The following is a 24,621-nucleotide window of genomic DNA, read 5'->3' on the forward strand; positions in this document are numbered from 1 at the left end:
TTCTCCATTGTTACTGCATTTTTGCTTGAAGCACCATGGTATAGCTGAGAACAGCCTTGAGTGGAGTGGATGTGGCATTTGAAGACTGTTTTTACTGTGCACTGTAGTGTTTTTAGATGTAAATAGAGAAATCTAAGCTGCTATCAGCATCTGTATTGTACTAAGTTGCTGAAACTCACAATTCAGCACTTCTCTTGCATTCTCTTCTCCCTTACTTACTGTGTTCCTAAGAAAAAAATACAGTGTAAAGCAAGAGCAGAATCCTTTAGTAGAGCAGAAAACTTTTCTCACATGTAAAAAGGAAATATGTAAATAAAGATTTGTTTGTACAGTGTGACAGGCTTCCACATGTAATAGCAGCTGCCTTCTTCCATATGGTAAATTCACCATCTGCTGCTTCTTTGTGAATGGCCTGTTCCTTGCTTGGACATTGTGGTGCTGGGGCTGTTTTGGGGGCCAGAAACTGGGTAGCTATACTGTGAACTTGCTAAAGAGATGCAGTGTAACTGCATTCCTCCTCACAGTGGAAAGGGCTGGCTGGGCCTAATGGGGTTGGTGTGACTACCCAGCAGCTTCCACGGAGCATGAGAAAATATAGGGAACTTTTGTTTGTGTGTGGACCAGAGGTCACAGCTCTGACTGCAGTGCAGCTCTTTCCTTGAGGTTCATGACTTGGCATATGGTTGTCAGCCACTCACTGGGGCAGTGATACAGGCACCAGTCTTCACACCTGTATGTTGCTTGTGTGGATATAGAAGCTCTTCGTGATGCTGTGTCTTTGTTCTCTCTGCTTGCTGTAATTAAATTGTGATAGATAGGGTTGGAGTTTTGAACATGCTGCTTTTGAAATAAACTCGCAGATGGGAGTATCTTCATGCACAGTTTTGGCAGGTTTCTAAAACATGGAAACCTTCTATTGCTATTCTCTTAGAAGCAAAATAAAGAACAATTACACAGGTTTCTTAAAGCATATGAATTAAACAGATGGTCACAGAAAAAAAACACCTGAATTGTGATCTATAATTGATAGAGCATTTTATAGTTAAATAATTTCATAATATAAACTTGCAAAGCTACTTAACTCTCAGTGCATGTCATAACAGCAACAGCATTGTTAGAGTGCTCATTTTGATTCAGAATGTTATTGAATTATGTTTGCTCAAAACTCAATGAAAATAGTGGATTGTCAGCACTTATAAACATGCAAAGCTGATGTTAGAAATACAGAAGTGCTCCTAGGTAGGATTAGGCAAACAAGCAGAGGTGACTGATGAGAAAATGTAGGGACCTTGTCTTTGGCAATGACAGAGGATGTACATCTTAGTGAATGAGAGCTTTGAGTGCAGGCACTTGCAAGTCACAGTCACTCGGCAACTTATTTATGAACACCTAGGCAGGTTTTTAATGCGATACCTTTCTATCCAAACCTCAATTCCTTTCATGAGACTTTTAGTACAACATACACAGCAATTCCTTTTGTATCCTTTAAGAATCTCTATGGTTAGCATTGCTGCTGGCTGAAAACATTAAACCTGAAGCTGTTTTGACTGCAAAACATTTAAGTTGTACATCTTGACTTAGAAAACTCAGAGACGTCGTTTCTTGTGATGCATTTTTGCAGAAATACTGAGCTCAGGCTTCACTCAGATACCTGATTGGAGCTTAAAACCAAAGGAGCTGGGGTTACTTTATATCAGTTCAGAAATTATGGTACTCTGTTTATATCCTTCAGAGTGTTCTGTGCTCTATTCTCTGATGAAATTATGGCTAGCTCTACTAATTTCTGTTTTATTTTCTGTGGATAGCACTGACTGTTGGATGGGCCTTCCTTTTTAATTGATCATGACAGCATGAGATCTTAAAAGCTTTCATTAGTGCTCATTAGATTAATCAATATCCTTAAATGAGATTGAATACTGCAGTCTTTACTGTTTTACAGTCTTTACTGTTCACTATCAAGAGTCCTTGAAGATAATGATGGGAAGTTGTGGAGTGTATCTTTCTATAATACTGAATACTGGTGATAGCAGGATGGGTTATAAGACATGCACTACTGACAGTAATGTCTTTCAGTGCTCTTATATTCTATATTACTTGAATAAACTTTTTATCTGTTGATGGAACCCTGCTCTCTTTAGAAATGCAGTGATGTCTGGACAATCATTGTGTATACTCTAATGGTATTAAATAATTTCGCACTTAAGTGTGTATCCGTTCTTTTCACAGATGTGTGAAAGCTGCAGAGCTCTCGTGAGGATATCACTTGAGCTGTTTTCTCTTATGATTGCTCAATATTGACTGTTTTACTGTCGTTTGTATTAAATTTACTGTTAATATTTATTTCTGTGACTGGCAGTATAGAGTAACTTTGTACATTACACTAAGGCAGAGTGAGCTGTAAAATACAGCATTTTTTTGCCATCAAAAGTTAACATTTTATGTGTGGGCTTAGTGATACTGAATTTAATTGCACTCAGAAATTAACTTAATATTTTTATTTTAGAAAACAAACCTTTCTGTAAATGCTTTACCAGGTAATAAATGTCTTCTGGTACACTTGATATGAAAGTGTTGAGTGGGACAAAATATATATAGCCTGTTCAAGATTAACAGACTGTGATCTCCAATATGTGGGATATATCAATATTCAGCATCAGCAAGAAGGGTGTCTTTTTTGTTGCAAGCTTCTGGATTGAAAATTGTAGCACCTAAATTTGTGCTATTGTTACTAGAAATCCTGTTCCCTTACAGAAAAATTATTTTATTTGCATATGCTCCTGCCTTTCTGCTTACTCTGTAAATTTTTCACTGGTAATTTGCATTCTTATCAAGACTCCCACTTCTCCATTTTGAAATGGTGCCTTTCTTTAAGTTTGGCGTTGTAATGCAATGTGTCTCTCAATAGAGTTAAGATTATTTTCCTCAAGTGGTAATAGGATAAATAGGAACAAATAAAAGCTCAGTGAACCTATTATTAGTCTAAAATAGATTTCAATAAATTGAATGTTGGTTTCTTGGCTCTCTGGGGAGTTTTATACTTCATGAAAGTCAGTCTATCCAGGGAAGCAATGCCCAGTTGAGATGTGTGGGGAACAAGCTCACTCAGGTTTCAGCTGTGTGTGCACTGACACACAGAATATTTCTTCCTAGTTACTTCAAAATCAGCGGTCTTGATTTTGGTTCATTTCCTAAAAGACCCTCCTGTTAGGGAAGGTGTGATCCACTTCTTTGTGGACTGCCTTTGAATGAGAGGTTTCTGTTCATGAGGCTTCTTTGCTCTGGAATAGAATGACACAGGCTCTTGCTAATATACCTAGGCCTGCGGCAGTTTCAGGTTTTAAACGATGTACGGACACAACAGTGCCTCTACTGGTTTGACTTGTTTTGATCACGGTGAGGAACAGAAGCAAAGGGGAGCAATACAAGCAAGTACCCAGTTTTGCCAGGTTAGACAATATCTATGCTTGTGCTGCTCCTAGTGGTGAAATGGTGTTTTTTTTTGGTTTAGTTTGTCAAGGTTTTGTTCTGATAAAAGCTCTCAAAGCTTTTGTTTCCATTTTGTAGAAAAAAACCTGCTTTTGTTCAGATTTTATCAACAGCTCAGCTTTTTGCATTTTTTTTTTTTTTAATGGTATGCTGTGAAATAGCTGATATTTTTGCATGTTTTAATTCAAGAGATGATTCGCGTATTTTCTAAACGTGTTTGTGAGTCTTGCAAAACAGTCTGTGAACTGTTAGAACTAAATGGTATGTGATGTGAAATGGTGAAGGATTTACATTTTCTGAAACAGTGGCTGTTTTGAAGCTTCTGAGTGTAAAAATTAAAGGTTTAATCAAGCAAAATTACTGGAGGAGCTAATGAATTATTGTAATATATAGCTCTGGAACATACTGTGACTTGGTGAAGGTAATGAGAGCAATGTCTGTCTTTGAAAACTGCTCTCCATCACTTTCTTCTTGGTAAAAAAAAAGTTATAGTCGATCATTTGGAGTAGAACAAGTGCTCTGACAAAGACTGTGTAAATAAACTGAGATAGGTGATTGAATGCTTGAATGGTAGCAGTAGAGTGAAGTTTTCCTTTGTCATGTTTTGCAGTCTATGATTTGTCATGCATTGGCACTCACTTTTCATTGATAGGCTATACACATTGTGATTAGGTGGGGTGGTTTTGGGGCTGGATGGTGGCCTGGTGACTGCTGTCCAGTTCTTTACTAGCTTTGCTGCAGCAGCATTTCTGTCAGCTGAGGAATAGTCTGATACAATTCACTTCTCCATCTGTGCTTTAGAAATACCTAGCCTGGACTGCTAGCTGTGTAGGCTTAAAATACAGTAGTCCTTTTAGTCAGGTCAGTCACCTTTCTGTTTATTCAAAGTAAACAAACTAGGGAGGAGATAAAAACTGATGATATGTGTAAAGCCTCTGACTCTTAGGGTTGTTCCTTGGGAAAAGAATGTTATCTGAGAAACTCTGGTGTGTTAAAAATGCTGTTTCTTGGAAGTAAGTCAACTAGAAGGTTGAACTTGTAACGCTGTGATAGCTTTGAAACAAAGTTTTGGAGTTGTATGGGTTTTGACTAAAATATTTTCTTCCTTTCATGGGTCTATTTTGAGAGAGTAAAGGAGGCCCTTAAGTTCTAAGGACACCCATTGTTACTCTTTTTTTTCAGGTGGTATCATGGAAAACTTGACAGAACAATTGCAGAAGAACGTCTTCGACAAGCAGGAAAACCTGGAAGTTACCTTATTCGAGAGAGTGATCGGAGACCAGGTTCATTTGTGCTTTCATTCCTTAGTAAGACAAATGTCAATCATTTTAGGTGAGAATTAAGTGTTTTATTTTGAATACTGTGATCTAATCTACTTTTTGTTTCAGAACACAAAGTCAGCAATGATTGTATTATAATGCAGTATTTTTGACTGTTTATGCTTTCATTGTACAGCTTTTTACTTGTGTTTGATTGTTTTAAAACATGCTACTTTAAAATTACTTTATAGGGTGTAGAACGGAAGTGTGAGGAAACGAAAAAATCTGGATAGAGAAGCTTGCCTAAAGTGGTTTGAATAGACTTAAAGCACCATGCAGTTTTCATTAGTCAGTCAAGTAGATTGTTTTGTGTCTGTTCCATAGTAATCATTGTAATTAGCACAGTTAAAGTGCCAGCACATCTGGTTGCTTTCTTAATTTTGAGGGGAGAAAACCCCACCCTAAACAAACAAACACTCCCAAAAACAAGCAAAAAAAACCAAACAATTTTTTAAAAAGCCACAAAAAAATCCCAAAGCAAAAAACACCAATGGATTACATTTGTAGTAATGAAAAGGTTTCCTGGGAACAGCTTTCTTCATTTGTCCTGAGCATTGTTTCCTGACTCCCCTTGCAGTTCTATATGCTTATGAGCTTGGATTTAATCTCTGAAGATTCATCTTTGCATTAATTTTACATTACTACTTGTAAGAAACAGCTTTATTCAAATTATGCATTAAATAATCTCTTCTTGAAGAAAATACACAAACGTTAAAGAAAAAAATAAACTGTTTTGTTAGAAGTCTTTGTTTTGTTAAACTTCTGAAATGGTTATGTGAGCTTTTTCCCATTAGATACCAAATTTTAAAATTGAGTTTAAGGAAATACTTTGATTATTCCAATCTAATTGCTTAAATTTTAATATGGATGCTAAACTAACTCTAACAAAATGACTATTTTTTTGATGATTTTTGTTCTCTGCATTGTATAGTTTAGAAGTATAGTGATTTTTTGTTGAAGTACTTGCTACTTTGTTCAGTTTATGCCTGTTATAAAAGGTGTATGTTGTGTATGATACAAGTAATAATGTTGTTGTGTACTAGTGCATTATTGCAGTTTTCCAGGATGTTCATGCTTATATTTTTTTTCTTTTTGATTTCATTTAATTTTGACAAATGTACTGTCTTTTTCTGTGAATCAGCACTTTCTTTAGATAAAAAAATGGTGGATTATATATATATATATGAATATTTTTGATAAAACATTCATTAGGTTTATTTATATGTTTACAGAGAGCCTGTAATACTGCATTTTACTGAATATAGACACTATCTTAAGAATTAAACATGGTCCTAATCTCCTTTTGTTAAAAAAAAAAAATTTGGGAGCAAAAATTTTTCTAATGTCAAGCTTCTGTTATTTTTTAATTAACAGGATTATTGCCATGTGTGGAGACTATTACATTGGTGGGCGTCGCTTTGCTTCACTCTCAGACCTGATCGGTTATTACAGTCATGTGTCCTGCTTGCTAAAAGGGGAAAAGCTCTTATTTCCAGTAGCACCTCCAGAGGCAAGTAAAAAAAAATTCTGAAGACTAATTTACTAAAATGTTTGTAACTTTAATCGCTATTCAAAATTTTCTTTGGGAAAATAATTTTACGAAGTTTCCTGTGGTTTTGTATAGGCATACGTGGAACTATATGGAGAACAAAAATGCATTTTTACTGTTACAAAATAATGATTTAAAAAATTTGCTATTTAATAAAAATACATGATGAAGAAGATAGAGGTACTGCAGTTACCGCACAATGTGGTAACATCATTTTAAGTGGACAGAGAAAAACAAGAACATACTGATTTATTGGCTAATAAAGAGCATTGTTGTAATGTAACCTTAACTGTTTTGTGATATTTTGCATATCTAACAATGGTTTCAGATATGCATCCTGGAGATAACCAAGTTATCTTTCACATACCCATCCTTAAGACAAGAAAAGTAATTAAAATGAAACAAAAATCGGCAAAATCTCCCCTGTAACAAAATCCAAAACCTGAATTGAGTTGTTTCTGAATGTTAAAATTCTGGACATTCCCTCCACTCTAAATATAACAAAAGATAAAATAAGTGCTGTCTTAGCCAACAAATTACACGTTTCTAGCTGACAGTGGTTTTGAGCTTTGGAAATATAAAACTGGCAAGGCGGATATAAGTGGTGTTACAAGTTCTTAGCCTCAGAATAGCATAGTGCTGGGGAAAAAGATTCTACAGTATAGAATATACTGTACACAGTATAGAGAAAAAAACATCGCTCTCTTTTTAAACTCTAGCCTGTGGAAGACAGAAGGAGAGTTCGAGCAATTCTACCTTACACCAAAGTGCCAGAAACTGATGAAATAAGGTATGTTTGATTAACAGTAGTAGCTGTAAAGTTCTCAAGTGTATTTATAAATAGTAGTAATTCAGGTAGGTGTTTGAATGCAAATATTTTTCAGTAGCATCTTAAACTTGACACAGTTAGATTACAGGATTATATCTCTTTGTTCTTTGGTTGGAAATAAAAGTAAGACATTTTGTTCTTAGTATATTTGTTTGTATTAATTGTAAGAGAAGGTACATTAGGTACACAGAATTAAAAATAGTAATGTTATAATTTTGAAATATATTTTATAAAGCCCTTTTACCAAAAGGATAAATTTATCAAAGAATTCTATACAGAAGTGCCTTACCTGAGTGTGTGAAAGAAATGAGCTAGGCTTTATTCTCAACTGCCACAGAACTATTAATAGATGTGTAGTTAAGGAAAACAATTCAGATCATTAGAAAGAGAAACTTGAGACTTGACTGCTTAAAATTTAAGAATGGAAGACGTGAGTCTTTCAATTAAAGACCATTTTCTGGTTACTTGGGATTGATACTGCTTTCTTGAGATAACTTTCTGCAGATGAAAAAATAGGAGGATTTGAAAATTATTTGTGGTGATTTCTAATTTCTCTAATGAGACAGATTTCATAAGATGATGTAATATACCAGTTGAATTGGGAATTTTTTTATGTTTAGGATTATTATCTTAAAATGTATGGAAAGACACCAGAGTTTTGTATCCTCATTTGGATGGAAATTTACTCCAAGACTCACTGTCCAGTCTGATCCTTTAAAGGATTATATGAGAATATTTGTTTTTGTAATAGTGTTTTAGTAAGGTGATAGGACTGGGAAGTGGCTCTCTAATGGCACATTGCAACTAAGGCTTCCTACTGTGTGAGAACAGAAAAAAGTGTTTTATGTGCCTTATTCCACCTATCATCTTAAGAGGAAATAGCATTTTATTGTTTGCCATCATAACAAAAATTGTAGGCAATTAAACCTTTTCTTCTTTGAGGATAGAACTGAAATGCAAAGTTGTTATTTGGGTTTTGAGGTCTGCATGGCTAAAATAGGTCTGTTCATGGCATAGCTGAGACCAAAGTTTTCAGTTTGTTCTAAATTGATTTAATTTCTCTTAAAGAAATTATGTATTTCAGAGAATATTGACTTAGAATTTTAATATCATAGTTAATATTAATTAAGTTTGAAGTATTACTGAGTTAATTTCAGTATGTCTTCCATGCAGTAATTATACAGTAATGGTTGGGTTGTTGTCTGTCACCAGTTAAAGCTGAACAGCAGTTGGATTTATTCTTTGTTTTCAGTAGTGGTTTCCTGCCTTTTTTTTTTCTTCAAATGAGAACCATACCATAGACATTTGCTATGAAATTTTGAATTGAAATGGTAGTTAATGAGCTTCAGCTCTTTATTATTTTCCTGTACCTTGATGCATCATGAAACATGATCAAAAATTCTGTGCCACAGTGAAAGGTTTTCATGTGACCTGAGTTTGTGTTCTTAACATTTAAGGAGTAACTTACACTAACTAGCCTTCCAGAAATGAAAACTCACTTGGACCAGGTGCTGGGTCCTGAACTTGGGTTACAGTAAAACCCTCTGCAGACCTACAGGCTGGAGGAGGAGTGGCTAGAAAGCTGCCCAGTGGGAAAGGACCTGGGGGTGCTGGTAACCAGTTGGCTGAAGATGAGACAGCTGTGCCCAGGAGAGTCAATGGCATCCTGACTTGGATCAGTAGTGGTGTAGCCAGTAGGATTAAGAAAGTGATTCTTTGCCTGTGCTCAACACTGGTGAGGCCACACCTTGTGTACTATGTCCACTTCTGGGGCATTCAATTCAGGAATGACATTGAGGTCCTGGAGTGTGCGCAGAGAAGGGTAATGGAACTGGTAAAGTGTCTGGAGTATAAGTCCTATTAGGAGCAGCTGCAGGGCCTCAGCCTGAAGAAAAGGAGTCTCAAGGGAGATCTCATTGTGCTCTACATAGCCCAGAAAGAAGCATGCAGCCAGGTAGGGTTCAGTCTCTTCTGCCAGGCAACCAGTGACAGGAAGAGAGAACGTAATCTTAAATTACCCTTTGGTCTACAGGGCAGCTCTAGGCTGGACATTAGGGGAAAAATTTTCACAGATAAGGTGATCAGACATTGAAATGCTAAATACTACCCAGTTAAGGTGGTGGAATCACTGTCTTGAAAGGCATTTAAGGAGACTGGACGTTGCACTTAGTGCTGTTGTCTGGTTGACATGTGGTATTTGGTTGGACTGATTCTCAGAGGTCTTTTCCAACCTATTTGATTCTGTGGTTCTCTGATTCTGAATGTTAATGCTTCTTATGCTTGTAGCTAATTGCATGTCATCTCTGGTAACTGCTCTGTATTCTCTTTGTATCACTTGTCTTTGTATGTGAGAACATAATGAATAGGTATTCCATAACTTATATTATGCAAGGCAATTTTTCAATGAAAGGAATATTATTTTCTTACAGACTACTAAGGGTTATTATACTTGTGTTTCATATTTGATCTCTCTTGATAAAATAACAATATGACTGTTTTTGAATATTGCTGTGGATTTTGTTTTATGCATTAGCACACTTTTAAGTTGGCAGCATATATTAGATACTAAATATTATTTTAAAGAATGAAAACTTGCATATAGTAACCACTTAACTGTGAGGAAAAATACCCATATGCTTGGAATATCAATTCCTGCATGTTTTACAAATAGGTTTTCCCAAATATTTTATGGAAATTATACTCAAGAATTCATCATGTTCTTTAAACTTTATATTATTATTGTATCTCTGATTTAAATCTTGCTGTAACCCTCTTCAGTTTCCTTAAAGGAGACATGTTTATTGTCCATAACGAATTGGAAGATGGCTGGATGTGGGTTACAAACCTACGGACAGATGAACAAGGTCTTATTGTGGAAGACCTGGTAGAAGAAGTGGTAAGTAATTTTTGTATTCAGATTTCTTAAATTAATGGGATTTTTTTATAAAATAATATTGAACAAAAACTAATGACATTTTAATTGCCTGTTTTCTAATTATGTATTTTTCTAAATCTAGTAGATTGATGTAGTAGTTTCTAAAATACTAAAACAAACCTGTAAGCCTCGTTTATTATCAAAAAATATTTATTCATATATTGTCCAAAGATAAGTACAAATTAATGGTACTGTAAATTTACTAGGTATTTCCCTAAAATCTGCTGTCCTGGGGAAGAATCATTAAATTGCATTTCTTTTAATTGCCATGAAATGTTCACTAAATCAAAAGAATGTAATTTTGCATTGTGGTAGGTCTTTCTCTTTATTCAAGGATAAAATTTGGGTTAAAAATTTATTGGTGAGAAGCAAAAAAGGAAAATAATAGATTTTATTTTTTTTTTGTACCTTCTTACACAGTACGTATGTTTTGCTAATAGCACTGTTACTTCAGATGCTTCTCACAGATGACCAATGTCAGGATGTGGACAGCTAAACTGAAGTGGTGGTACTACTAGATTGTTAATCTGTAGACTGATAGGTCAGTGGTAATTTAACCTTAGGAAGGCTGAGAAGGTTGCGACTTTCTAAAAAGTTATCACCTCTAAAGGACTTGGATCATGACTGAAGTAATCATCAGAAATAACATTTTTGCTGAATTTTAACCTAATGAATAAAGAGGAAAACTTTTCATAGATCTGCAGTAAGCCCTTTAGTTAAAAAATGCCTCAGACTTCTAAATGTAATTTTTTTTCTCCAGAAGGTATTTTTTTTAAAATTTATTTGTACTGTTGTCATTCACTTGATATGTTAATTTTCTCATAGGGAAGAGAAGAAGATCCCCATGAAGGCAAAATGTAAGGATGTTTGTTTTGTTGTTTAAAAGCAATCGTAACTGTTTGTAAACTTCCACTATGAGATTTCTAAGTTTTTGAGAAAGTGACCAAAGAGATTTATTTTTTATCTCAAGACTTCTTTATATACTAGCTGCTGCAGATGCAGGGATAATTAACATGAAAAAGTCCTGTAATAGGTATGTCTGTTACTAATGGGTATTGCAGTGCTGAAATCTTAGATGAGGCCATCCATGTATGATCACTTTCAGCCAAAATATTCACAACAGGAGTATTTCCTGAACACAGTTGCCTTGAAGATAACTACTCTAAATACTGTACCAAAGTACTATTAGAACAGTTTCTCTGTTTGCCTCGTGGGTAGGAGCATTGATCTTCTGGAGGGTAGGAGGGCTGTGCACAGGAATCTGGAGAGGCTGGGTCAATGAGGCCAGTGGTGTGAGATCCCACAGGGCCAAGTGAAGGTTTCTGCCCTTGGATAACAACAACCCCTGCAGTGCTACAGGCTGGGGCAGTGGCTGGAAAGCTGCTCAGCAGAAAAGACCTGAGATGCTGGTCAAGATTGGCTGAACATGGTCCATTGTGGGCCCAGGGGACCAAGAAGGCCAATGGTGTCCTGGCTTGGGTCAGCAATAGTGTGGCCAGCAGGACAAGGGCAGTGAATGTCCCTGTAAACTTAGGACTGGTGAGGCCACACCTTGAGTTCTAGGTTCAGTTTTGGGCTCTCACTGCAAGAAAGACATTGAGGTGCTGAAGTGAGTCCAGGGAAGGGAAACTGAGCTGGGGAAGGGTCTGGAGCACAAGTCTGGTGAGGAGCAACTGAGGGAGCTGGCAGGGCTCAGCCTGGAGAAAAGGAGGCTAGGGGAGAATGTCATCACTCTCTACAGATGCCTGAAAGGAGGTTATTGCCAAAAGAGATCTCTTCTCCCAAGTAACAAGTGATAGGACAAGAGGAAACTCACTCATGTTGCACCCACGGAAGATTAGCTACTAAGATTATTAAGTTTGGATATTAGGGAGGATGCCTTCACTGGAAGGGTTGTCAAGTCCTGGAACAGGGTGCCCAGGGCAGTGGTAGAATTACCATCTCTGAAGGGATTTGGAAGGTTTGTAGATGTGGCATCTGGGGACATGATTTACTAATGGATTTGGCAGTGCTATGTTAAGGGTTGGATGTGATGATCTTAAAGGTGTTTTCCAAACCAAAGGATTCTGTTGCAATTCTGTGATGCTTAGAACACTTAAAGTTTGAAGAAAAAGTCACATGGCTATAAGTTTACTTCTATTTGCTTAAATACTTCAAAGATCTTTAAAAATTGAATGCAGCTTAGAATCAACAGCTATGTCAGTCTGTTGATAGATTACATTCACAAGTGAAGATGAGTGGCAGAGAGTTGTGACAAATTTCTAGTGCCTTGATGACTTAATCTGATATCCTTATTTGTCATATTTGTGCTTGCTGTGTTTTTGCTGTTTCCCACTTTCCAAGAGTCTGGTGGGAAAAGGAGGCATTTCAGTGGTCTGTTTGGTTTACTGTGTCCAGCTAATCAATTTGGCCATATGGTTGTCTTCAAATGTGGAAATTTTGTATTTGGAAAGTAGCTTGTAGGAGATGCCTGGAGATTTGATTCTGTTTTTCAGCAGTTGTTTACCTTTCAGAGGAATCCATAAATCAATATCTGAAGGAAGTATAGAAAGAAAGTTAGAAATTGGGGTCTTTTCAGATAGATAAAAGCACCACATCTTTAGCTTTCCTTTAAATACAAATTATTAAGTTGTAGCATGTCAGACTTTTCTGAATAGTGGTAAGTATCAGGTGGAGACTAGGCAGAGGCTGTAGGCTTTTATGGGATACTGCTCTGACACAAGACTCTGGGAAAATACAAGGTGTGAGATCAAAGCAATTTGTTTTCACTAATCTAACAAAGCTAGATTTTGTTTCCACAGCTCTGGTAAATTTGAGTTTGAGGTTTTCTGTATGTGTTTAACTTCTTGTTTGAGCTTCAGATTTCATTATTGTAGTACATTGCTGTATGACTTCAAATAATGCCTATCAAATTATCTACTTTTTAGACAATTCATCTCAATCTCTAAACACAATTGCATTTGAACATCAGCTCCGATTGTTGAATATTTTTATTGAAAGTAATTTATTTATATACCTATGAGCGTTAGTCTTTTCATGCTTTTGGTGGAAGAGAATCACTGAGTAGCATAGACACTGATTGTCTCATCTGTATGTATTGGGTCTTTTTAAATAAAGATTAATTCATAGGTGCCAGAGCCTTGGATGTCACCACAACCAAAAAAGAGAGCTGCTAGTCTTGCTTTCTAATTTTTCTCTTCATCTTTGTTAAGATGGTTCCATGGGAAGATCTCCAAACAAGAAGCTTACAATTTGCTGATGACAGGTATGTGTATTTCTGATGTGAAACACAGTGATAGTGAAATGGCACAAAGCGATCCTGTTAATAATAAACTGTGGCAAAACTTCCTTATATGTATGGAAATATGAGTGATTTAGATTCCCCAACCCTTCTGGATGCTACTTCAGTAGACCACTACAAAGGAAGAAAACTTTCATGGCTATCAGAACTGAGTATAGTCTTAAGTAAAGTTAATAATTTTTGATTTAATTAATTTTTAAATTATTATATGCTGAGTAAATTATTTCACTTTCATAAAGCAAATATTTCTTTAGATGAAAACCATACTTCTGACCCATATTGTTTAATACCCTACTTTAAATACTGGAGGAGAGATTGTATCATTTTGAAAATGTTACCAAACTTTTTTGTATGCTGTTTTAAGAGATGGCAAAAATGTAACTAGGTTGCAGGCTACAGCTCAGCCATTTTTCATTAATTTTGGTGGTTTAGTACTAGTTCTTCTAGTCCGAGATCACTACTGGAATTTACTTTTATAGGGTTTGTATTTCTTCAAGTGTGCAGTTCTTTTATGTAGAAATAGATTTAGTAAGAGTCTATATATATCAGTACAAAAATAAAACTTATGATGTCTTTTCAGTTGGTCAGGTGTGCAGTTTTCTTGTGAGGCCTTCAGATAATACCCCTGGTGATTATTCACTTTATTTCCGGACCAGTGAAAATATTCAGCGTTTTAAAATATGTCCAACATCAAACAATCAGTTTATGATGGGAGGCAGATACTATAATAGGTGAGTCCTTGTGGCAAAAGGAACTGTGCATATTTTATGCTTGCATAACTTGCTCCTGATAATTATTTACTACTGTGATTTTAAGACTGTCATTTCCTTTATACAAAACATTTTCCCTAATTTCCTTAGTAGTTACATCTAACTGAGCAAAATCTTACAGCTTAAATAGCCCAGGTGTAACTTATTTCTCTTGAAGTATTTGTGCTGCTTCTGCATACTGTAAATTGTGGTTTGAATGGATCATGTGGAACCATAAAGTGTGTACCTGTAATTAAGAGATTACTCTATTTGAAGCAGCCTGGAAGCTTCTCCATGTGTTCTTGTCTGTTTGAAAAGGGAAAAGAAAAACACTAATTTTATCTGAGAGGATCAGTAGAATTTTTAAGTAATAGAAATAGGTATTTATAAGAAAGGGGAAAACCACCTTCATTGTTGGAAAAAGTTCCTAAATTGCATTGAAATATGTACATGGTACTTGGAACAGAAATACGAATCAGTTCATTTAGAGTGAACAAACTTAAGATGCATTTCTTTTGCCATTGGTGCAAAAATACAGTAATTTGTATAAAAATAAAGAAATAATGAGGTGTTTCCCCTTTTGTGGGAAAAACTGTCAGTACAATTCCATTTTTGATAGTATATTTTAGAACTGTTGTGTCTTAAAGATTTTTAAGTAGTGAAAACTCACTTTCTTCCTTAAACAGAGGTCATTGCCTTCCTTAAAAAACCAGCATTTTTTCAGTCCTGTTCAGCTAGAACCAGGGCATTCTTACTCCAGTAGAGAATTTCAGTCACTTCAGCTTGGCTTCTGAGTGGGTGGAGATTCAGCAATTGGTGTCTGAGAAAATGTCAAGGTCTCCTCAGGTTCAGTGGACTTTTTCATGTGACTTCACTCACATGATGCTGTAAGGCTAAGCAGTTGGATCCTCGTGAACCTATGCCCATTTCATATCCAGGCTGCTTGAATACCTTCATTAATCAGTCTCACCTCCAGCCATCATCACTGAAAACTAGGCTAGCTGTAGGGTCAGCCTTTCATGAAGGTAAATGCCAATTTCTAGTTGCATGGCTTATTAGGAGGATGATAGGCAAGGAGGAGCCCCCCTTGGTGATGTCAAATTAATCATCAGGTTAGAGGAACCCTTATTAGTCTGAAATGGGTTTGTAGAATTAAATAATATACTTTCAGAAAGTTACTACATTGTTATTGCTTCAGATTACTTCATAATTTGGTGCTGGATTCACTTGGGGTATAGATTATGTTTGCCTGAAAGAGATTTTATGCTGCTGAACAGAAAACAAGATTTTAGGGTTAAGCAGCAATAAATTATGACAAAGTTCTTTAAGAATTTTTTTATTATTTTGCTGCATAGTTTGCAGAAATCTTCCTCAGTGTGAAAGAAAATCTTTGTTTTTGTTGTATCTTTGGGAGAATTATCACTACACTCTTAAGCTCATATTCAGTTCAACTTACTCTTTGGAAGTTCAAACATATAATGAAGAATGAAGCCTTTAGGTGTTCCATCAAGGCTTGGAGTCATAGTCTATATGTTACTCTGACTACAGAAGGAATTTTAAAATACAAGTGAGTTTATTCTTCAGCCCCTATTACAAAATTACAGAAATTTTACAGGCACCTGCTTCTTATGTTGAGGAACTCTTAATGGCATTTTTAATCAAGGAATCAGATGGTGCACTGAAGGTCACTGATCTGATGAGTGAGAAAATTCATACAATACTGTTTTATTGATTAGAAAATGGTGGTAGTAGCTATTCAACCTGTGAAATATAATGACTGCGTCATTATTTTTTGTAGTGTGACAGTTGAAATTCTTATGTAGAAAACAGCATATGCAGACAGCATATCAGTAAAAATTGAAATTAATTACTCAATTTCATTAAAACAGAAAGAAATCTCATTTTATGTACCTGAAAAATTAAAATATTTGTGGGAAGGTAATTTTAACAAGTTTGCAAGTTCATGGCTTCAGAATGAAACAGAAAAGCCAACCAAGATACCTTCATATAACTTTTTTTAGAAGTTTTTGAGACTTGCAGTATCAGCTGTTGTTTCTTTGTTGCACACATGCCTTATTCATATCTGTGCACACACAGCTGAGTATGCATGAACTGAGAACACACACACTAAACATATTTGATCTACTTAATTACTTATCTCTTTTTCTAGATTGATATTTTGCATGTAAATTATTAATTTCTGTTGATGTCCCTTTTGCTGTTCTTTATTACAGTGTAAATTTCAGTAATGCAAAAATAAATTAGAGCAACTTAAATGCCTTGAATTTCAGCTTGTATCTGTCACTACTTGTCTGCTGAGCCTTCCAAGTGCAATTACAGTCTGAATCTGGTAACTAGAATGAATGCTTCCTTGTAGAGCAATGTTACTGACATGAGTATTTAAAATGATAGCTCAGTGGTAGTCCAATCATAATCTGTATAAGCCCTGCTACACACCTTTTCCGTTTTCTATTCCTGTCCTCCTAGAAAGAGATTGCACTTCACTCAGAGTATCTCCCATTCCACTTAGCTAATTCCTGTAGGACTTACTTGGAAAATTCTTGCCAGTGAAATAGCAATTTTCAGTCTGGTTGGAAAGTGGGTAATGCGCATGTACTACCTGAATGGGGAAAGTGAAGTATCCTTATTTGGCATTTTAAGCAAGTCATTAAAATATTTTACAGAGTTTAGGATTAATACATTCTGAAGACAGTTTTGTGAACTTTCTTGACTTCAGTATATTAGTAAATTTTTCTTCCTGCAAATAAGATTATTATGATTAACACTTTATTAAAACTTTGAGGAAAAGTTGTCTGTAGTTTTATGAAAAAACAGATTCTCAAACAGTGGAAAATGCATCTGTTTAACATTTCAATATTCTTTTTCTTACTGGAACAGTATTGCTGACATCATTGAGCACTACAGAAAAGAACAGATTGTTGAAGGATATTACTTAAAAGATCCTGTTCCAATGCAGGTAAGATTTAATCTCTGAGCCTTTCATGTTGAAGTCACAGACGGAATCATTATCAAGTCAATTTATGAACTAAATTACAGCAGAGATACCAGCAGTTAAACAGCATCATCACCAGTAGTCAGTCATCAACAGTTTCAATGATTTCAGCTCATCTGTTTCTTTTGTTTTATCCTCAAATACATACTTACTGAAGACTGGCTTGTAGTCAAAATATGTAGAAAGTATGGTAAGTTCTGTCTGTGCTGTGAGGTGTTCAACCTCTGCTCTGTGCCCCTAGCTCTGTTCCTGGATTCATGCTTTGATTTAGACCCATTTTAAGGGGAACCAGTCTGCCCTTATCTCCTCTGTCTGGGGTTTTTCTCCTGTCACAAGAAACCTATACACACTGAAAAGCTTCAGGGATGATTGCAGGACTGGAACCCCAGCACTTCTTCTGAAACACACTTGCTCCATAGCAGAAGTTGATTCTAAGAGATCACCAGTAATAAGCACACCACATCATTTAGCTTTTCGTGAGCTTACAGCTAGTTAGAAAATTTACATACATATTTTTTTCTTTTTCTGTTCTCAAGCTTTCCTGTTTCAGTGGAAATAAGAAATTTGTTCTTCCTCTCCTCCCTAAAGAGAGTTGCAGTCAATTCATACCCCTCTGTGGGATCTTTATTATTAATATGAGAGCATTTCCTCTGTTCACCAAGTTAAACACACAGAAGCTGATCCTGTCTCTTTGTGGTGTTTACATAGTTGCCTTGCTGCTACCAGTTTTGGTGTGAACTCACCTTTCTTGAACATGTACAACAATTCATAGTACCATGTTATGCATGATTTCCTTTCCCTCTGGAAAGCACTTAATGAATATACATGTAATTTTCTGTGGTGGGTTAACCCTGGTGAGCTGCTAAGGATCCACGCCTTTGTTTGTGCACTCTCCACTCCTGTGGAATGGGGCAAAAGCAAAAAAAAGCTTCTGGGTTTAGAACACTGTTTCATAAGCAAAGGAAGCGGTGATGCAAAGGCAATCACTCAGCATTTCTTACAAGTAGACTGATGCCCAGCTGCTCTGAGAGACCTTTTTGCCCACACACTTATTGCTGAACATGATGTTACATGACAGGGAATATCCCTTCATCAATTGGCATCATCTGTCGTGGCTGTCTCTGCTCCCAGCATCTTGTCCACCAAGCCATCTCACTGAGGAAGGGAGCAGAGTGGGAAATGGAGAAAGTCTTGAAGCTATGCATCAACAAGAGCCAGAACACTGGTGTGTTACTGATACTGTTCCAGTCACAAAACCAAAACACAGCACCTTAGGAGCTTCAATGACAGAAGTTAAATCCATTGTTGTGAGACCATTCTGTTGGCACAGCCAACTGTATCACAGCCCAGTCCTCCAGTGAGTGACTCAGCTGTTCATGTCTCATTTTCTCAGAGTATCAGTGTAACTGCTGTGTTGCACTGCGAGATGTATACCTTGTTATTGCAATCTTTCCCATACTGTTAATTTTGTTGTTTCCTGCTGTTAACTTGTGTTCAGTATTTATTGGGTCAGAAAGCAAATAGGAATTCTGCTCCTTGAAAAACTTAATTAGTAACTTTCTTCCTGCTCCATTATTCCTCTTTAATCATGGCAGTAAGTCTTCATTTTAGCTTTTCACATATGCAAAACTTACAGTTTCTGTATTAATAAACAATGCATTGACTCATTTTCCATGTGAGAGTACTTCAGATTCTTTTAACCTAGCCAGATACACTTGTGACTTTATTTAAAAAATTAGTACTCAGTGGTGCAGTTAATGTTCAGCTTTGTGTTACCTCCCTTCCACCTAGCAGCATGCTCCGTATTTTTGAGGAGGAAAAAGAATTAAAAAGTTTTGCATAATTTTAGGGTCAATCTGATGGAATTCCTGTTTCTGATATAATATTTACATAAAATATTTGTCACTAGATATCTTGTTTTGTGTACTACTCGTGTTCTTATGTTACAGACATTTCTCTTGACAGATAATTATGTTAATGATGTTATGTTACATTATCATTTAATAACATATGGATATAGCTTCCGCTGTAGGTCCTGTAAGTCCTGTTAGTATTACCAAACTATTCTTCATCTTTCTATTGTTGTTTTGATAAAAATTATAATTCTTGCAGATATATGCACAGGAAGAAAAATAGAATATTATGTAAGAACCAGTTCATATGTCTCTCTTTATCTCAGCGATGTCCTTACTACTTTATACTCTTGCTTTTATTGTGGTTTTTTAGGTTTTTTTTTTGTTTTTTTTTTTTTTTTTTTTTTTTTTTTTTTTTTTTTTTTTTTTTGTTTGGTTGGTTTTTTTTGTTTTTTTATGGCTAAAGAAATTTTATTGATCAGCTTACTTAGTAAGGTCAGACCTGGCCTGGGTTTTGGTCATATTTATTACCTGTGTTTCTAGATACTTTTTTTGGTGTGAATTTATCCTTTTTCTGTTTCCTGTTTCTGCTTTCTTCTGTTGAGTTCTTCTCAGTTACAACATGTGAGTTCTAATGTGCCACTTGGAGACGGTTTTAATTGTGATCTGCACCATATTTGTTGCTTCAGAGTTTATCCATGATTACTCAGGCCTATGAGCTTTGGTAGAAGACAGAAGCTAGATAAACCTTCAAAGACTGGCATGAATTTTAACACAGTGAAAAATAATATTTTTTATTTTTACATGAAAAGGACTTTGTCGAAGTTGGTCTGTATTGAAAATTGTTTTCTTTCAGTTTTGGAAATGGGAAAGAGTTATAGTAAATTTCTAGCAAGTGTATTGTATGAAAAATGAATTCTTTAGTAAAATATATGAGAGACCAATAGTAGTGAGTTAGTGCCATTCAGTAATATGATCCTGATCTCAGCTTCATAGGATGCTTTTTTTTAATGGCAATTTCTGAGCTTAAAGTATGTTTTTCTGATATGTTTTCTAGCACCAAGAACAAGTGCTTAATGATACAGTGGATGGAAAAGAAATCTACAATACAATTCGTCGGAAAACAAAGGATGCTTTTTATAAAAATATTGTCAAAAAAGGTTATCTTCTGAAAAAAAGTGAGTTATGTTTGCCCCTATTTTTTAAAGAAAGAGAAAAAGCAGATAAGGATCATAGAATCATACACTATCTTAAATTGGAAGGGAGTCATAAAGATCATGTTCCTTGCAGGTCTACTGAAAGCTAAACCACATGACTAAGAGCATGATCTAGATGCTTCTTAAACCCTGACACGCTGTGAGCATTTCCTGCATACCCTGTTCCAAGGGCCAGCCACCTCCTCAGTGAAGAACTTTTTCCCAAGGTCCAATCTGAACTATCCCTGATTCAACTTCTTTCTATTTCTAGTGCCCCATTGGTCACTAGAGAGCAGAGATCAGCACCTCCTAGCTGAATTTAGTGAGTTTAATGGTACTAGAAAGAACAAAATTGAAGTAGGCAAAATGTTCTAGAAAGTGTGTAAGGAGTATGAAAGATCTTTCCTTAAGTAGTAGATGAATAGAACAATGTAATTACATGCAGTGTGAAAATTTTGATTGGCAGTTCTGAAAAAATCAACACAGCACAAAAACTAGGCATCCTTGTCAAAGGTAGCATTCAAAATCATGAAATGAAATATACTTTCATAAAGTGTTTGTGCTTAATATGGAACTCACTAAGTTCTAATTGATAGAGATTTGAGAGAGCTAGAATAGTGTAAATCTGTGCATTCACTGCAAGGAACAGCTGGTTTAATTTTGTTACTCTAAGTCAGGTTGTATGTTTTCAATCTTAAATATAAAATGCACAGTCTGCCCTACAAAAGATATAGTGACTTTTTAGGGTTCTAACGCTGACACAGCATAACATAAAATAGGCACATTAAAAAACTGACAGCTTGACTTATTTCAGTGTAATCCTCAGTATGACTCTGAGGAATTTCCATTGAACAAGTCTTTGAAGTTTTGAGGAAGCTAGTCCCTTGCAGAGTGTTGTATTTCTACTTTTTTGAAAAAATCAGCATTAATGGACACAGAAAAAATATATTGGTATAAAAACTTCTGCAAATGACAAAAAGGATAGGTTACAGGTGGTATTATGGATAATGACCAAATGCAAGAAAGAAGGTAAGAGTTTACATGTAGCCTAATAGAAGAGACATTAAAAAAACCCCAAACCACGCCATACTATACCTTCTGAACAGAACAAGGGAAGCACCTCATTTGTTGGGAAGGCTCTCAGAAGTGTGAGGGGTGTAGAGATGTGTCACAGAGTAAGGAATGAAATGAGAATGACTTGGAAGAATTAGTCTAAATGAGGCAAATTGGAGTACTTTTTTTGTGGAGGCATGGACATAGTATATATGAAATAAATGCAATAAAATCACTCTTCAATCTAGGAGTCATAGTATAATAAATGAGTGAGTGTTACATTTGTATTTTGAAAACAATGTTGCTAATAGTTAATTGAGGACCCAGTGGATTTATGATGATTAAAGTATAAAATAAAGGCTGAAAGTTTTTTCTAAATAGTATTCTGATTTAAAGCATTTATTTGTTGCAGAATGCTCCTCATTGATTGTAATTCAAAGAACCTTTCTCTGCAGCAAGTAGAACCAGCCAAATTCTTACATATGGTTGTTCTTGTGGGTTGATTCTGGTTTAAATTTGCATATAAAATATTTCCATTTCTTTTCTTCAGCTGTATGTTTTAGAGTATTGTAATGCAATTTTTTGAACACTGGTCAGAGTTTAGGAATAACTTTCTAATGTCAAGAGTCCAATTCTTTAAAAAAGTGTAATGTATGGGGTCCACACTGTCACTATTTGCAATCTGTGTAGATATAGGTGTAACACTGAGAGGAGCTCACTGTTGGGCCAGCTCAATATGCACTTGCATAATGGTGTTGAATGCACTGAAAATGTTTGAAGAACCTTTTTGCAACTCTGCCTGTGTCTGTGAAGAGGATCTGGTTTTAGTCACATGTTGTATAAAACTGAATGTATATACTGATGTTATAAATTAAGCATTATCTGTACATTGTTCTTCTCTTTGGAATTTGACAGAAACTTTAATGACCTCTTCCATTTCCTTGATTTACAAAATTTACATGTTGTTTTAGATGCAGTTATAACCGTTTGCTTGTTCTTGTACAGGTAAAGGAAAGAGATGGAAAAACTTGTACTTTATATTAGAGGGAAATGATGCCCAGCTTATTTATTTTGAAAGTGAAAAACGAGCCACAAAACCCAAAGGACTAATAGACCTTAGCGTATGTTCTGTCTATGGAGTACATGACAGTTTGTTTGGCAGGTAGGACATTGGCTTTTATAAAATCCTATTGCAACAAGAGTTAATAAGAAAAAGCATTTTTTTAAGTTCTAAAAGTTCTACATTATTTTGATATTTGAAAGCTAACTTGGTTGGAAATCTGTAGGTGCTTTTCTATTTAAAAACAAGGACTGTGTAGTACACTAGTTCATGTAAGTAAACATCCTCAGAGATTGTTTTTACACAATTGCTATACTCAGAGTTACTTACATGCCAAATCTTATTTACTGTAATATTTTGATATTCAAAATATGCTGACCACAAGGGACATGATTATCAGCAAGAAAGTTGAGAATCAGAAATCTTTTAGATATCACTAGAAATTAAGAAGAGAGTTTATATATTTTTTCATTGGTAGTTACAAAAATAACCTCAACAACTGGCCTGTATTACAGAGTTTTTTAGAATAAATAACTACATTTACTTATGTAATAAGTGATAGAAGTTAGAAGTTCTGGTTTTCCTAAGGTTCTTAATATTAATTGAAGAACTATATATCGTCAACTTCTAGTTACTTTATGAAAAACCTTAAGAGACAAATATTTAAAATTAGTGGCATTTCTTGATGTGCAAAGACTGATGCTTTGCTTTTTCTGTTCGTGGGTTTTTAAAATCTTCATAATAATTTTGAAAAACTCCAACCTCTAACTACTGGAATGAGGAGCACAGATATAGATTATTAAAAAAAATATTGAAATGTTCCCTGCGTAGTTGACAAATAAGCAGAAAGCTTTGGTGTCTATTGTATATCAGTAAATCTTCTGTTTCTTTTCTCTAAAACAGCTTTTAAGAAACCCTGTATTGTGGGTTTGGAGCATAGTTAGGTCCTAAGTGGTACTTAAACGTGTAGGAGGATGTGCATGGTTGAAGGACCTTAGGAAGCTTTTAGTGAGGAACTGCAGCTGAGACAGAGTTCCTCCTGCACTTCAAGTAGCTGATAAAAAACTGTCTCTGCCCTTTTCGCAGGAGTACAGTGAAGTCTGTATTTCTGCAGCATTTCAGGTCAAGAGGTTTGTGTCACATACACGATGTATGATCTTGTACACATTTCACTGGTCATGAGATCTGTGGGACACGTTCATATAAGGGGACTCCTTAGGTTAATACTGTTTCCTGAAAGAAAAATCCTTAATGTATGATTAACTGGTTGTGAAGTAATGCTGAACCTCTGCTGCTTTTAAACTCTCTAGGAATAATCCTTGTTTACCAGCTTTTTCAGATGGCTGGTTTTTTTGCCTTGACTGTTGTACATGCTTGCTCAATACACACCACTCTGAAAATGTAAATATTCTGAAGCAGGATGCATGTACTGTTTAGTTTTCTTAAAATGACACAATACATTTTAAAAAATGCAGTTTTTGAAGATTTGAGGAATCTTGCTGGAGTTCTTCCTCTTTCCATGTGTGATGGTAACATGTAGATGAACAAAAATTGATGCAGTTATTCACTGCAGCTTACAAACAGCGAAATCTGTTAGTTTAGTGTAAACTTTTTTTTGGCACAGATCAAGTGAAGGTGTCTGTTAATATGTGAATATTAATTAAACTTAATTTTTGTTTTTTGTTTTTTTTTTTAATTTTATTTTTAAGGCCAAACTGTTTTCAGATAGTAGTTCAGCACTTTAGTGAAGAGCATTACATCTTTTACTTTGCAGGCGAAACTCCAGAACAAGCACAGGTGAGATCTTTTATTTGCTAAGTATCAAAAAAGTAACTTTTTATCTTGTGTTGTTCAGTGATGTTGCTATTCTGAAACAGGAAATAAATGTATCACAAATATGTAGTGGTTATATAGCAGGTGTTAATATCGACTAGTAGATGATGTCTGAGGGGAAAGGTTAGTGCTAAAAATCCAGCATCTGTATTACCTGTTTTTCAGGGTTTCAGTTTTGACAAATTCCAGTCAGGCCCCATGCACAGAACTTTTGTTGTTTTCTATTTTCTGTTTCTGTTCAATTCAGAAGAAAAAATGTACTCTCCAGGTCTTTCTGTGTTATAAAACACATCATAATAAGTGAGAGTTTTACTTCAGAGTGAAATAAATAAAATGCTAATGCATGTATATATGCCCAGTGACCAAAGTGAACAGGCAGTCATTAAACTGCCTTTTCCAGTTATTTGCCATGTGTATTAACTGGTAGTCATGTACAGTCTTTGGC

General features: G+C 35.4%; 1 protein-coding gene across 1 annotated transcript in view; it reads left to right on the forward strand.

Moving 5' to 3' along the window:
• The window catches only part of RASA1 (RAS p21 protein activator 1), a 54,236-nt gene that overhangs the window by 11,385 nt on the left and 18,230 nt on the right, over positions 1-24,621 (forward strand). Inside the window, exons 2-12 of the mRNA XM_062514023.1 lie at positions 4,669-4,818; positions 6,180-6,315; positions 7,074-7,144; positions 9,962-10,079; positions 10,944-10,975; positions 13,331-13,383; positions 14,000-14,150; positions 17,067-17,145; positions 20,092-20,212; positions 22,289-22,445; positions 24,053-24,140. Coding sequence (XP_062370007.1) covers positions 4,669-4,818; positions 6,180-6,315; positions 7,074-7,144; positions 9,962-10,079; positions 10,944-10,975; positions 13,331-13,383; positions 14,000-14,150; positions 17,067-17,145; positions 20,092-20,212; positions 22,289-22,445; positions 24,053-24,140 — 1,156 coding nt within the window. The remainder of the gene's footprint in view (positions 1-4,668; positions 4,819-6,179; positions 6,316-7,073; positions 7,145-9,961; positions 10,080-10,943; positions 10,976-13,330; positions 13,384-13,999; positions 14,151-17,066; positions 17,146-20,091; positions 20,213-22,288; positions 22,446-24,052; positions 24,141-24,621) is intronic.

Source organism: Cinclus cinclus, chromosome Z (assembly GCF_963662255.1).
Source record: "Cinclus cinclus chromosome Z, bCinCin1.1, whole genome shotgun sequence".
NCBI lineage: Eukaryota > Metazoa > Chordata > Aves > Passeriformes > Cinclidae > Cinclus > Cinclus cinclus.